The following is a 16,800-nucleotide window of genomic DNA, read 5'->3' on the forward strand; positions in this document are numbered from 1 at the left end:
AAATAACAAGAAATTATTGCATGTAATTTTCTGAGTACTTACACATTCTTGGATTTGAATGCTTCAGCAAAGTGCTGCACACTCTGAAGAGAAGCAAGGTCTAAGGTCATTGCTTCTACCTTGGCTTTATGCTGGAAGAAGAGAAAATATAAAAAAAGATAAATAACAGCAAGTTTAGTTCACAGTATCACGTTACAGTAAATGTGTTATGAAACTTGTCCGATTCCCTCGTTTAACATTATAACCCCAAAGTGAATACAAATCATCAAAAAGAATGGACGAGTACAACATTTAGTGCCAAAAGCAGCATTGTGATTTTGTAGTTCTGGTAAAAACGTACACGGTGCAACACGCAGCTTTCTATAATGCAATGAACTGACAAGATAGCGTTAAGGTTAATATGGTATCTTTTGTCTTCCATTTAGCTAGTGAAACTCATGTAACTCATGAAATAAAAAGTAGAGTAAGCATTATACTTAATGCGTGGTACTTTTTACATACCATAGGAATTAAAAAATGCTCAGTAAATACTCTATAAAAAGCAGCTAAATTCAAACCTGCATATATTAATAAAAAATAATCTATTGTTCATAGCAGGTGTTATAAAAGACAGTGTAAAATGAGTACAGAAAACAACTGATCAGCCTATACAGTTTTTCATACAAGAGTTTACATAAGAGTGTGTAATATCTTCTAAAGAAATTGTAAGCCACTGTACTTAAACCAAACTTTTCACCTAGAAGAGGACATGCAACCGCCCAAAAATGACAGGTTAACCTGAAGGTGCTAACCTTAGGCACCACCAAAACAACTCTTCCCAGTATTTTTAGCTTTAAGATCCCTGTTCTCAGATCTTTTGAAACGCTTACACTCCAAATCTCAGCACAAAATGAACCGAAAGTCTATTTTCATTGCAACCACTACAGTAAAAGTCATCAGAGAATCAAGTGGACTTGTAGTTCTTTCAAGCGAGTTCTGAACTAGCTTTCACGTGACTGCAGCTGCGCGTCTGCACCGCAACATCCAACAGCTGTCTTTAGTTCTTCCACAAACACTATACTTTTATACACGATACTCTGCAAAATACCAATCGTCATGGCATATAAGTCACGTAGATGCCCATAGGAATTACAAACATGTGCATTTGTGCTCACCTTTGCTTTTAGCCTCACTGCTGCCCAACACCACATCAATTCTCTGGTACATAAAAGAAAGCAGGCAGAAGCCCTGTACCCTCCCCAACCTAAACATGTGAACTTTCGGGACACTCTGCTTAGCTTATTCAGGAAAAAAGAAATTAGAGGGACACTTCATGTAATTCCAACGTGCTACCTGCACCTGCGTACAGTGGTCATGGTTCAGAGCGGACATTAGCATTGCTACAAGAAAGAGTAAGAAAAGATGGAGCAGATACAGCAGTACTATGCAATCTAAGGCAGCATTTGAGCAGAGAGGCAATAGGAGCTCTGTTAGCACTATGGTGCAACAAGGTTATACAGTGAGCATTTCTGGAGGAACAAAAAGGAAGGAAGCTGCACGCGTGTCAGCGCAGAAGGAAGCCAAGAAGAGTGCTCCCATTGTCTCCCAAGTTCAAGCAATTCATCTGATCTCCATGCTTCATTACATCTGGTACTTTTCTCCCTACATCTGTTCTCTATTTTGCTAGCACCCATTCTGCCTGCTGCAATTACCTTACAGGTTGGGTTTAAACAGAATGTCACTCAAATTCCTTTTGTCCCACTCCAGCCAGACTTATCAGGACAGCAAAATAAATACAACTAACATTTCGACAGGTTCAGTTCCCATCAGAAGTATCAATTGAAGGAGCCTGAAAATGCTAAACCCAGCTTTGTTAGAAAGAGGTTTTTTACCCTCACAAGGTACACCTCATTCCGGAATTCATTTTGCCCCACTGGGTAAATATTTTCTTCTCTTTGATGGTCAGAGACTTGAGAAAGACGATGCTGCCTTGCATTATGCAATGCAGCTCCATAACAGCATCTCTTCAACTTTGCAGTTCAAAGCTGTTTACTTAACAGAGGAGTAGCGTGCATAGTTGGGTTTATTTTGCTTCTGCTTTCCTCAGTTGAAACATTCTCCTGTCTCTCCCAAGGGTAAAAGGACAAAAATGCTACAAATACAGGGACATAAGGGAAGTAAAAAAAAAAAATAAAAATAATCAAGTAGTTCAACAGACTATACCACAAGCTGTTAGCTACTGTCCTTTTGGCGACACAGGTTCTAGTCCACACGATATTACGCAGGTAATGCTTTTCCTCTTGGTGCCACATGTTAGCCTCCTGCTACTGATTCCAAGAACAGAAAAGAGATGTTTATGTATTTCATGTCCAAAGGGGAAAAAAAAAAAAAAAGTGTGATGCCTCCAAAAGACTTTCAGAAATAGAAATTAAACAGACTAAGATTGGCCTGGATTTGTGGATGAATATATTGAAAATGTAAAAATCAGAAATTTAAAAATCATAAATTATTGACAGTGATAAATGGTTGACTGTTAGATAGCATATGCAAACTATAATTATGTTTCTTCTGTACCAGTTCCATCAATTAAGTGAAACCTCCTTTCTATTCATACCCCATTTTCTTCAGCCAGTAAGATAATTTATTTCAAACAATTTAACACTACTTCACCTTTTGTTCTTTTAGCTTTGATACACATACAGTTACATAAAAAGACAAAGAAAACATTTGTTAAGAAATTCAAGAAACTGTACCTAAAATGACCTGAAAAAGCAAAAATGGAGAAGGAAAAAAAGGATGGGTGTAGTAATTTTTTTCATTGAATAGGTCAGCAAAGGCAAATTCCAAAATACTTTTTTTTTTTTCCCCCCAACTTTCTCCCTGCTTTTGCTTAAGATCCTGACAGTAACAGACTGTATTTCCTTCATATATATAGAAGGTATATACATACACACTGAGCACCGAGACACCCATTTGCTCTGTTTTCCGGACAGGAGAAACTGGAGCACGTGACATCCAAGGCACTCAGATCAGAACTTGCCACCTCTGTTTCTGGAGCCATGCAAAAAGCCAAGCGTGAGTATTTTCTCCAACAGTAACTGGGGAAAAAATCAGTGTACATACCATGAGATCAGGCGAGTTCCCCAACTTTTCTCTTTCAGATTCTCCTCTGTCAACTGAGATTCAAGCACCTCTTACTCCACAGAGGTAATCTGTAGACCATCAATTCCTACTATAGCTTGAGAACATCAAATGCTAAGGCTTCAATATCAACTCATTTTCATTCCAAATTTTCCCACTCTTGCTTCGATGTTACAATTTCTTTTAAAAAAAGCTATGAATAAGGGAATATACTTGCAAGGTATGTTCTTAATAATGTAAGAATGTCTCCAATCAATGAGAAGTAGAAGGCTTTTTGTTTTCTTACAGTACCTCAGTAATACCTTTGTTATAATGTTTTCCCTCTTTCCCTAGGTAGCACATACTGTGGTATTTATAGAAAAAGTCAACATTTTTTTAATAAAAATAAAACTAAAAAACATTTTTGCTAAAGGCATCACAACTGTAATTGTAATCCACAGTCAGAACTGATTGTTAATGGTATGATGCAAATCCTGATCTAATGTGTCATAATTGTGTTATGCTGATGTCTCTCACCATTTCACTTCACATATTTTCAGTACTCAATTATGCCTCATTTTATGTTGTGAAATCTTAAATGGGACTTGTCACTTTCCCAAATACAGAAGACAGTCTTAAAACTGACATTGTAAAATCAACATGCTAAGGCAGAAAACTCCAGAATTTTTAACATTAAATCAACAAAATACATCAATGCTCCCTCTACTACTTTATTTTCAATTGCATCATTTAAGGGGAAACTAAATAACAGAATGAGTATAGAATAATTCAAAGAGCTCACTTGTAAATCACAGGGTCATTACTATGTGGTGCTGTTGAGAGCCCGTGCAAAATGACCTGGTGCCCTCGCTGCAGATCCCAGGGACAAATGTCCCAACTGTGTCCAGAGCCACTTTCACAACGAGACTCAGACCAGCTTCACAAACTGGCCAAAAGGAGAACAGACACGGACACGCTTCTGCTGTCCACTGCACCTTGTCAAAACAAGGTCAGCTAGAACCAACTGAAACAATGCTTTTGGGACGGCGAGTATTTGCATTTCGTGAAGGCCACAGAGCACTTCAAGGCTAACAATGTCTAGGCACCAACACCCTGTCTTTGAAGAAACAGCCAAAAGCGGATCATTCCGTCATTTCTAACAAGTCCTCTTTTAAACACAACACAGTAACATTTTCAAAAGCGCAAAAAAAAAAATTTATCTTGTATTTGACAATTTTGTGTTCAGTTATAAAAGGATTTTATTAATATCTCCAGGTAAGTTTCATTACTCTAAAGAACACCAGAAAACAGTTTGTTCAGTTTTGTACGTAAGCTCCTCCCTTTTGGAGCAAAAAAGTATTAAAAATGCTTAAGTGCAATTGGTTATATTTTGCCCTCACGCTAGAAAAATGCTTATTGAGCCAGAAACTAAGAAGAAAGTTAAAACATCCAGAAAGCAAGCAATTTCACTATATGCAATGTATTCACTTTACAGCTTAAAAACTGTTTAAAAATGAACACTGCATGGTAGAGTAGTTTGGCAGTAAACATGATTGTGCATTTGTGTCTTGGTATTGAAGAAGGAGCCTTTTTTCATAGTGAATTTTTCATTCAAATGTAAGTGATGATTTACGTTAAATATAGGTAAAGCATAGCTACATTTTCCTGAAGGATTGCAAGGAAGTGAAGAGCAGTACAATAAGTTGAAGCATAAAAGCTTTCTCTGTCATAATATTTATTATAATGGCATATAAAATAGCTGAAATAAATAATAGATGACTAAAAGTAAATTCATATGATAAAGAATCTTTCAGCAGACACCATTACTTCTGACTGCTCCAGTTTCATACAGAGTTGAAGAGTCTTAATAAATATGCTGTAGCCCCTGTATCTTATGTAAGTACAAGTCATTTTGTAGGGGCCTACTTACAATGTAACATAGTGGACACTAGATAATTTACTGTATAATTTTAATCTCAAAAAATATCATATCTGTATCTTTGATATTTAGAACTCCTTAAATCAGAACTGAATATATAGCACAACAGCAAAACCATCTGACTTTGAGGGACCGAAAATAAAATAAATTGGTGAAAAGCAGTTTAATTTGATAAAGAAAAATCTTGATGACAGCATTTTGGAATGCAAATAGTTCTTATATGCAGTGTGAGAAACAAAAAATCTTCAGGAAAAAAAGAATTCAACATCAAAGATGATGAAAAGTCTGTGGAATTATCCTGAAATAGGTAAACAAATAACCAAAACTCAGCATATGACAAGCAATGCCCAAATAAACCCATATTTCCACGCTGAGGACAAAGTAGAGGATGTTTTGGAAGCACATCTGAATTTGACACATCACTTATGACAGTCAATAGCCAGTCCATGCACTATTTATGGCAGTACATAATAGGGAAAAAGGCTTTCACTCAGGATTAGGACTGTAAATATTATTGTCCCTAATGCAGTCAACGTTTGGTACTTCATGCAAAACCGTATTTATGTAATGCCAGCTCCATCTTGTTGTGTGCTTTGAATGCTGTGGAGCTACTTCGCTTGGAACTGAATGGGACAGATGAATCCTAATGCTTGAAGAGTAATCCAGCATACGTGCTAGATGCTATAATAATATGTTCTTCTGCTACATTTGATAAACTTTGATAGAGTTCATGAGAAGACATTGTGGTAGAACAATTTTACAGTCATTTTTCTAGATTTTCTCTCCCCCTCCCCCCCAATATCCGCAATTTCTATACAGAACTTTCAAATTTTCACTAACTTTATGCAAGAGAAGATGGTACGAGACACAAACCAATTTCCTAAGTATTATTTTATTAACCCATATATGTGATAGACAAGGAAATAGCTGGGACAGATTGTGATTCTTCATGAAAATCGGAGATGAAAAGGATTTTCTTTCCCAAAGAGTATTGGTTTCACTGGTCCTGGTCCTTCCTGCTTAAGTAACTAGATCTTCATTTTGTCCACAAAAATGGAATTCCTGCAGGGGTTGCTGTCATCCAAGTCAAGTGAATAGCACATATATAAAGAGCTAATGGGTCAGTATGAGTCTGCTAATTGATAGGATTACTGATCATCCTTGGATCTACATTTTATAATGAAGAATGATAATAATTAATTAATTAATAATAATGTCCTTGTCTCTACCCCTTCTCCAGAACAATTATGGATGTTGGGCAGAGAACAGTGTTTATCCTTCTGGTATCAACTACACCTTAGAGCAGTAAGAGGCCTCCTCAGAAAAACCTGAAGCCCTCAAGCCGTAGTAGGATTGTACTGCACGTCCATGTCTCAAAGTTGCAGTGGCAGCTCCCCACATATGAGAGTCTAGAACAAACACCTGAACTGCAGATTTAACTGGTGAGTTCAACTGGGTTATAAAAGCAATAGAGAAGTCTGGATTCTCCTTTAGCTAGAGATTAAATATCAAGGTGACAAATGAGCAATTGAAATTCTGAAGACGAGAGATGTGGAAGAGTGACAAAGATGTCCCGATATGGATGGAGGAGATCAATTTCTGAGAACGCCATACACTGACCCGGCATTTGGTCCTCGCATTTAAACAAATCACTGTTCACGGCAGTATTTTCCCTTCTTCCAAATACTTAATTTACCTATCATTTAAAATCACTGTCACAAACACAACAATGTGACTAAAGTCTCCAGGTATAATTTAAATGTTTAAGTTGGATGTGAAAGGGCTTTCTTGGTCACACAACAGTCATTTTAAATCCCCCAATAATGTTAAAACTGTACTCTTTCTATTAGTAAATATGTACACATAAAAAGAAATGCAAAATACACTTATTAATTTCTTTGTGGTTGCTTAATTTTTCAGATTTTAATATCTTTTTAAAATAAATCTTCTGTAATAAATACCATTACAATAAGCAACAATGTTATTTCACAATATTTACATTAATTAACTCTTTGATCTATATCTCTCTGATTTTGGCCTTCTATATCTTCTGAAGATAATTATAAAGGAAAAAAGGAAAACCAGCTGCATTTCTTTCTGAAATTAATATCTTCAGAGAAGTAAACTATGCCACAGCAATCCTAAATCACGCTTAAAAAGAGTAAGAGAAGTCAGTCTCACAACGACATTTTTAAAATTATATATCCCTTAACCAGGGAGAACAAAAAAACACACACAGAAATTACAAGACTATAATTTCAGAATACTTCCATTTGTAGGCTCCAAATGTCCCAGATTTTTGCTGGATGCACATGGTTCCATTGCAGGCAGTACACATCTGCTTCAATAACAAGAAATTACATGCATTAAAAAAAAGAAATCTACCATAGGTTTTGGCAGTAGGAATTTGTTTAGCTCTTAATGTACATGAACTGTGGGTATTTACTTGGTAGCCTACTTTTAGCTGGATTTTTTTCTTTCCTTGGATATAGATCATTTCTTTCCCTCTCCAAACGCCCATTCCTGTAAAGCTCATTTGAATTTATCTTGGGGAATCTCAAATAATCTTGGCAATATATTACATTTATATGGTTTACTATTCTAATAAACATATCTTCTTGTTTACAGAATAATCGAGGGAGCCTGGGAACATGTAACAGAACCCTGACTGTGGAGAGCCTCCTATTCAAATGCTTTCAATTCTTTTCATTCTGCAAGATTTGAAGTGATAGCAGAATGCATTTTCAAAAAGAGCAACAAGGCAAACAGCGCTGGCATAATTTAGAAGCTACAGACTTTGTTTCCTTTTAAAAACTTACTCAATTTGATGTTTTTAAGATGAAATAAACCCACTTTATGGGCTGCTGAGAAATATGCAATATAGGAGGCAAATAGGGTAACGAGTTTGATGGAAATGGCAGCAAAACCAGTATTTCTAAACAGATTAAACCAGTAACATCCCAATTGCAATACGGTATTTTTGTTGTTAATTATCCATAAAATTAAAGGCGTGTTATCATATATGTACAGCTATACATACACTGATTTATAAGGCTTACAGCAGGATTTCACATACAGATTTTACGCACAGAGGAAAGTTAGCATCCGTACGACAGATGACAAACAAGATGAGAAAAGCATGATGGTCAAAAGGGCAACAATGTTTAAGTAAATACAAAATGAACCCTTTTTCCCTGTTCTCTCATGATCCATAATCATAAGCTATGTTGTTGCCTGAAAGTGCAGACATGCACTGTGCAGTGCATTAATCCTTCAAACACTAACAGATGCTGGCAGGGATTTAGGCTGGAATGTATTTACAAAGTGACAAATTATGTTCCGTATTATACAGAGAGAGAAAGAGCACCCACAAATAGGCTGATAAATGTCAGCTGCAGTCACGACAAACGGTTTATTTTTATTATACTGTAACCACAAATGTTTTTTGCAGGGAGGCCCAAAGATTTATTTGTTGCAGGAAAAAACAAGATTATATATGACACAAAGTAATAACTGTGAGATCACTGATGTTCTGGGCAGCTTGCCCTCCTGGAAGCTATGTGTGGATTGAAAAATGTTGCTTAAAAATGGTATGTTATATGACACAAAATAAATAGTTCATAAATCTGTATTGAAACAACAATAACTAATAATTAAAGACAGTCTTAGGACATGGCTTATACAAGTTAAAAGGAAAGCATACTATTGCCTTCAGTGAAATGTTGAAAATGAAGTAACAATATTAAAATAAATCTGATGAAATTGTTTTAGATTAAAACCAAAGTGCTATAATTACTAGATGGAAGTAACATATATTTTAAATGTGGTCATAGTGCTAGATGAACATTTAGTGTAGCACAATTAATTGGCAGAATAGTGACGTCTGCAGGTTTAAAAATGCATTGCAGCTATTTTGAAGTACATCAAAGCTTGCCAGAGCTTTCCCCCTACTCTTAATACCAGGAACATACAAATATCGATATGGTTAAAACTAATCATTTCTTTAATCATGGATAATTTCAGGATGCTTCAGCATAAGTAGAAATAAATTCATGAGACAAACGAAGAAATGAAAGAATTGAACAATTAGCTGTTTAAGGCATTTTAATTGGCAGTTCACAGTTACAATCTCCTAGCTTTAAACAATATAATACAAATATCTTCCAGAACAGTATCCTCAAAAAAATAAACAGCTATACAAATTATTTTTTTTCCACAACCATTCACATTCCCTAGCTAAGGGATACATTGAAAATGGTCACATTGTTACGTATGTAATTTTGGAAAGTGAAATAAAAGGACTGAATCACATTAGTAAAGATCTCTTGTCCAAAGAAGGGTTGGCAGGATCAGGTTCTTAATATACACTCAATATACACAATATAGACTTGAAGAAAAATACTAAGTCTTTCTGCACGCACAAGAAAATACGGGGATATTTGAACTGTACTGGAACATGGAAACCTGCCATTATGCCACCTGATTTGTGATCACAAAAGGAGGAAGTGTTTCTGTACTTTCTTTCTAAAGAAATAAAGATAGTGTGACAAAGAAAATACGAACAAAGTGAACACAAACCTGGAATTAAATTTCTGTTCAAAATGCGGCCTATCTCAGGAATCTTTTTGTTCTACTTGTAATCAGCAATATAGATATAAAACCAAACACATGATTAAAAACATAATGTAATTCCAGGGTTGTCTAAAAACCTGAGATCAAAGCCTGGACTGTGGATTTTACAGATGCACAAAGCTGACGGCATTCAGACGCAGACAGGAGGGGTCATAAGGCCATGTCCCGCTGTTCCAATAATTAAGAAAGTTGAAAATGGATTTAGTGTAAATGTGAATGAAGTCCACCATCAACATGAAAAACATTTATTTACTAAATATACATGAATTTTCTGGTAAAATTTCATCTCTAGATAATAGAAGTACTCCAGAAATTAATTGTCTCATGCAGCAATATAGCGGGAGAGTTGACAGTCACCTCTCATTACACTTACTAGAATACTTGTTTCCTAAATACAATTTGCCAATCAACAATATAGTGACAAGGATGGAGAATATGCCTTAAAAATTATATTCTTACAAGTATTTGTACACACAAAAGAAGGAAGTGCTGCCATTAAAGTAAAGCAGCAAGAAAAGCATAACAACAACCTGCTTTTAACTTTAAATATTTGCCTGAAGAATAGGTGTACAAGATGGGTATAAATGCTTTATAGGAAAGAGAGGGAGGGGGGAAGCCAGGAAGAAAAAAAACCAACCACCACTGCCTTTCCCCTTCATAAAAGAAACAAAACCGAACACAAAGAATGGTACGTGAAGAGGAGCAGCATGCCAAGTCTGTGAGTAATACTCTCTCTACTGGGCAGAAAGACATCGTAGATGCCTTCTGCAGTTCTGCAGCCGTAAGTGTTAATATGTAGTCATTCAATTATTAAACTGTTTTTAATTTAACAGATTTTGTTACATAGCTAGATAACTGGCACATATTCTGCCTTAAAATTTTGCTTTTTAATCAAGAGGCTTAGGCTTTTCCCTAATTTTAAGGTGAATACTGGTTGTACCTACCTGAACACCTGAAAAAAATAGCAGCTACTGTATATCTTACCCGTATGCCACATGCAAAAATGTAAAACGTATTAAAAAAATTCAAAAAGAAAATTTCCAAGCAGATGTTTATAAACAGAAGGTAACGGATAAAAACCCAAACACAATGCTGCATTCTGTTACATGATTCACTGATGAACCCATTGGAACTACAGCAAAAAGCCCTTCTGGAAAACTTCCAGAAATTAAAAGGTGCAAACAAGCTGCCTAATACCCTTGCGTAGACTGAATTCTTATGAAGAAAATAAAGTTTATTGTCTGGAAACAGAGAAAGCATGAGGAAAGCACTAAAGCAATGGAGGTGAACAATTAGACAGATGTTCACTTAAGGAAATAAAGAGAACAGAAGAAGCCATCACTGAGGAATTTTACGAGAATACTGACAACTCTGCACCTCATCAAGGGCACTGGTAAAGTTAAAGCCACTGAAGCCATTTCTACTCAACTCCAGTATAACTGCTGACCTTGCAAAAGTCTGCATTTACCAAATGTGGCTTAGGAAAATAGCATTATACTTTTCATTTTACTATTTTTTCCCAAATTCCATATATATACTGTACTGTATATTTCAAGAAAATTGACTTTATTTCCTTGTATAACGTTACATATACTCGGATTTTTTTTTCTAACTATGCTCAGGTATCAGGAAAATCTATATTTTAAAAGCTTTTGTCATTTAAGTAAAATTAAACAGTGTCAATTACATCTGATCTTCATAAACGTGTACACATGAATAGCTGGAATTGTTTCACTTAATATGATTATACGTTTCTAATGTAGTCAGTAGTTTGCATAATACGCAATATGTCAATCTGGACATGTTTTAAAACATACAACTTCTGGCATTTAACGACTGAATAATGGAAAAAAGCATATTTTGTTGATAAACTGTCCTGTAGAGTAAAAAAAATATAGACATACACGCAGGCAAAAGGAGAAGGAATTAATAACAAGAGGTAAGATTTTTTTAGGCAAGGACAAAAGTCTTACTCTTCTGTGCTCGTGCAGGCGGAGGTACAAATGTAATTTGTTCCATAAACATATGTCTATTGTTTAAAATATCATTTCAAAACTCTGTTTGGTTTATGATAATACTTCTCGTGCAGGTTTTCAGAAAAAAAAAAAATCCTCCAAATCTCATGTGCATTACTGATTTCTCCTTTTCTTTTACCTACTCATGTATTTTTCCAAAATGACTCTCAAATATATCAGAAACTGTAGCTCCACGTCACTAACACAACTTTCATCGCTTTCTTGTATGCAGTAGGCTACTTCCCACAACACTCATCAGTTGTTTCTGAACTGCAAATATAAACATGATACACACACCATAGGGCGAGGTACACAAATGTCAGAAGTGAACTCTCCTGTTATCCAATTCTCAAAAAGTTCCCGCCAGCTTTACAAACTGGACACGTCAAACTTATTCTGTAGTATCATTAGCATAAACAATTTGAGTATCAGGTTGTAGAGATAGGGAGGAAGTACTAATTAAAAGCTATGTCCTTATCTAATTACTACTTGTACACAAAGAAAGAAAAATATCCTACGAAGTAGATTATAATAAAGTACTCATGGTCTTGAACAGCACCAGACTGCCTCTCCCGAGCATCAGCCACCAGTTCCACTTACAAAAAGGGACGGCTCGTTCATTCCAAAGGGTTTTGCAGCATTTGCAACGCAATCACTAGTTCAGCCAGGTCTGCAGGGGACAGCCTGCGTATTTCCCACACGCTAATGTTTGAAAGTTCTCAGTAACTCGGGAGAAATGCACAAGAAAATTTCATCATTCACATTTTAAATAATATAAAAGATGTGGAATGTGATTGATTTTGCACTAGAGAGAATTGAAATTACAGTTATGGGATAGGTTTTTTCATGTACTGTGAGGTCAAGTAATAGTAAATAATTAATGAATTATGAAACAAATTTTCTATAAGGCAACACATAAATTCTATTCGATAAGATCTAAAAGTGTAGTTACACCAAAAAGCCATATAATATATCACAAAATGAAGAAAATGCATGATGCTGAGGAATAAAGGGGGGGCTGCCATTACATCGGAATAACTGTTACTCTTATGGAACATAAACAACATTTTTCCATACATACACATCATTTTCATAAGTTTTACACCTCACAATCTACAAGAAAAAGAAAGGATTTTCAACTTTTTTTGCTGTTGCTTTTTGTAGTAAGATCTGTTTCCTCATCTCTCCAGCAGTTAGAGAGGTTCTCACACATCAGAGAGGGGAATGATCAAGGAGATCATGGCCTGGACAAAACCATGGGGCTCCTTCTCTGATCTTACTGCTGATTTGGTTTTAGCTAAGGTTGAAGGATTGCTTATCCTTACTCCCTCTCTACCAGTATAAATTTTACAGTCTTTGATGCTGAGGCGCTCTCTGAGAATTTAGTGAAGTGCATGACACAATGTTGTAGTGATCTTGGTTAGATTTCTGTGGGCCACCAACAGACAATGAATATCATGAATGCAAGTCAAGAAGTCAAAATGGAAACCCCCAAACCACAAAAAGTCACCCAATGTATTTTTTGTCTTGATACCTTAAAATTAGTTGAATTTGGAGCTTTCTGGATTGGTAGATTGGAAACTTGCTTCTTCAACTGCATAAAAAAACTGCATAATTAAAAAAGCTGGAGTTTGCACAGAGATTAAACTGTTCTGGATTTCAGGTTCAACCATGGTGAAATATAACATACAGAAAAGGAAAAAAGGGAGGGGAAAATAAGCAACTGTTGAGGAATGTATGTCTCACTTATGGTGGCTGCTTAAAGTCAGTCATTTGAAATTGTCCCAGGGGCTCATAAATGAGAAAAGAATAAATTTGGCAAAGTTCCTGCCAAATTTTTTTATCAAATGCAGGCAATTTATCACATCTATTTCCCAAATAGTCTGAACTAAAATCCATGAAATAAATGCAAGTCAGATGTTGAGTCTCCAACAGCAACTGTCTCACCATATAATGTACTTGGTTTGGGTCACGGTAATTGCAGATAAGGATGTAGCCAGTGACAGTACATACAGTCAAAACAGAGAGTAAGTTTTGAGATAATTTGCAAACACCATCATTTACATAGCTATAAATTTAAGTCAATAACCTGCAGTAGTATATATAAGCAGTTTGAACCCAGCCCTACCACGATACATCAATTTCCATTGAGATGTAATTACAGACCATGAACACCCCATGGCAACAGTGTGTGTTCTACCGGCCTGAAGAACAAAATACAAAATCAGAAATGTAAGGCTTGTGATTTTTTTACTCTTCTAATGGTATAAACTCATTCACTTTACCACTTTTGAAGACATATACAAATAAACAGCCTTGTCAAGGAAATCTAGAACAAACGTCAACCTTTCGCTCTAGAAGAAATGTTAACTTCCAAAAAGTTATAACAGTTCCTTTTTCAAAGATGCTTATATTAATGGCTGCTTAAATAATGTAGTTATCTAAAAAGTCAGTTACAAAGACTCACTCAAAATGAAAAGGCAAGTTCCTTCTCTAGAATTTAAAAAAGAAAGTTATTTTTTGATGAAGCAAGCTGGTTTTATACCTTTATAATAACTATGATCATTTTATGCAATGTAATGCTTAAAGCAGTCAGGACTATGCAGTTTTTCACATGAAACCCATGGTTCCTATGCTGTGCTCCACAGGCTATATAGTTTCCAGAATCCTATTGTCCTTACATTATTTTTAGGCAAAATTTTCATAGCCATGATTTACCTTATAAAAAGTTTTCAGAACTGACCATGATACACAATGGCTGTGAACTTTGGAACTAGATTATTGTTCTCATGTACATGTAGCTTGAAAAGCCCATGACCACTGCCAATTTCTATTTTTAACTACACGGCTGAAAGTTAAGTGAAAATAGCCCTTTTCTCCCCTTCCACGAAGGCATTCAGCACAATTTTTGAGTCTTTTTTTCTTTTACTTCATTCTGTCTCCTCCAATCTAGACAGCAAATTTGACCAGTTAAAGAACACTGAATTGCACAGGGTACAATGCAGCATTTTGAAGCATGACTCACTAATTCTCTCAGGCCCATGTGAAAGGATATGTCAAGATGATAAGGCAGAGGTGGTTTATATTTATAAGACTTTGATTAAGTAGGCAATTTTAGGAGGACAGAGACAAGTTAAAGGAAAATGAAAAGGCTCCAAAAGTACTGAATTTTGTTTAAAAATATCAACAGCATCCCTATAATCAACGAAATCCGTGCATTGTTTAATAAGTGAAATTATCCAGCAATGAAAAATGCCATCAGTGAAGTAGATGAGGCAATGAGCATATGTAAGCCAACCATTTAGATGCCTTTTAGCACTTGTAAGCATTTGGTTTCGATTTAGTTTTTCAAATGCCTCATGCTATGGTGCTGGACCTCTCAAAAAAAAAAAAAATCAGTATAAACAGATGAGACAAAAACTTGAGCTTTTTCTCAGAACTGCATAAAGAGGTGTGCAATAATTTTCTGAAGGTGTTAAGTTTTAACTTTTTTTTGTTTGTTTGTTGCTGAAGAACAGGATAACTATACACCTAAAAATATAGCTCCACCAAGTAACAGCCAGCACTGTCAAAACACATGGCACCATTACAGATCTGGCTCCTAATTTCCAAAGCTCAATCCAGTAAATTAACAAGCTTAAGCAAGTACCTATTTGCATTTTTAAAAGTAAACAGCTTGGCATACCTCACCCCTGAAAACTTCTGAAAGGTTTATTAATGTACTCAGTTCCCGTTTAAGTTGACAGCAACCAAAGCGCACTGAAAATTTCATCTTTCTTTTAAAGATTTCCTTAAAAATGGGGTTTTGTAGTTAAGAAGTTAAATTATTTGCTTTATATAAGTAAATATATTTAAGATTTAAAAACCAACCAGAAACACAACTGTATCAAGAGCAGAGGAAGGATGACAGCCAAAGTAAAGGCCTGAATTGAATCACTTCTCCATTTGAGTTTGCTGACGTTTGTTTCCAAGCTACACGATGTCATTTCAAAGGTGCCACACGCTGCAGGGCCCCGCGCTGACCAGACCACATGAAACTCCTCTAACTTAGGCTCCAAAGCCAGAAACGTTAATTCATCATCCTGTCAAAATAATGACATTCATTCATAAGTACCATCCAATCTCCTCCACGCCTGGCCGAGTCTGCTGTTCAGCCTAGTGAAACGCACTAATTACACACGTTCTCCGCCTGTCCTCTGGACAGTGTACCTCACCGTATTTGAAAAGAGTAATGATATAGAACTAAAAACTGGGCAAACACCCTTAAACTTGACAGAAGAACAGACAGGCCAGAGAATCCAGGCATGTTAGGTGCCATACTCAGTCCATCAGATGCCAAGCCCACCTTGTTGCGCACCTTGCTCTAAGACTCTTCCACAAAGCCTTTTAGCTACCTTGCCCATGCAAAATTAATTTAAACGTTTCAGGCTGCTGACTGAAGATTATCCCTGTCAGGGCATCTTGGGTCCATGGCCCTCATCAAAGGTAAAGCAGCAAACTGGTCTGTGCTTGTACACTCTCGCAAGTGAAAAGAAGGACAGAAGAAATACGATTTCCTTTCCAAATCCCTGTGTGGTAAGTAACTTCCTACAGCTGTACTCTTACGCTTCTTGTGTAAAACAAGCAGTAAAGCCTAGAACATCCCAAACGAGTGGCATAATCTTTCCTGTCTCCAGCTGAGTCACTACTTAGAGATTTTAGGCAAAGGAATAGAGAAGGTTCCTTCAGATACCATTAGCTTCTGCTCTGAACATTCACCTCTAATACTGAGGATGCCAATTCAAATCCTTTTAAGCACACACACACACAAAGAGATCCAGATCTCCCATTAAGCATTATGATTAAAAACAGGAGGAGGCGCAATCACGTTATCTCCTGGAACATCCCAATCCAGTAGGCAACATCTAAGAGCATTCACCAAGTAAGGCTCAGATAAACAAAACACACCTAACATGCAGCTCAGTAAGGTTTATGTATTCAGAAATATTAGAACTAATTGAATTCTAAAGATGGGCAAAACCAAGCGTGTAAGTTACCACGGAAATTTCTTTGTAAATTTACAAAGTTTATGTGCTTCAGCATTTGAGGTTCTTCCAGAGTTTAAGAAATGATTTT

The 16,800-nt window shown here is 36.1% G+C and overlaps 1 protein-coding gene across 3 annotated transcripts in view; it reads right to left on the reverse strand.

Annotated features, from left to right (window-relative positions):
- The window catches only part of WWOX (WW domain containing oxidoreductase), a 526,965-nt gene that overhangs the window by 412,640 nt on the left and 97,525 nt on the right, over positions 1–16,800 (reverse strand). For all 3 annotated transcript variants that reach the window (XR_012837658.1, XM_075766035.1, XM_075766036.1), the window contains exon 6: positions 43–131. Coding sequence is in view for 2 of the 3 variants with exons in the window: in XM_075766035.1 (XP_075622150.1) it covers positions 43–131 (89 nt within the window). In the remaining variant the exon portion in view is untranslated. The remainder of the gene's footprint in view (positions 1–42; positions 132–16,800) is intronic.

This window comes from Balearica regulorum, chromosome 13 (genome assembly GCF_011004875.1).
Source record: "Balearica regulorum gibbericeps isolate bBalReg1 chromosome 13, bBalReg1.pri, whole genome shotgun sequence".
Lineage (NCBI taxonomy): Eukaryota > Metazoa > Chordata > Aves > Gruiformes > Gruidae > Balearica > Balearica regulorum.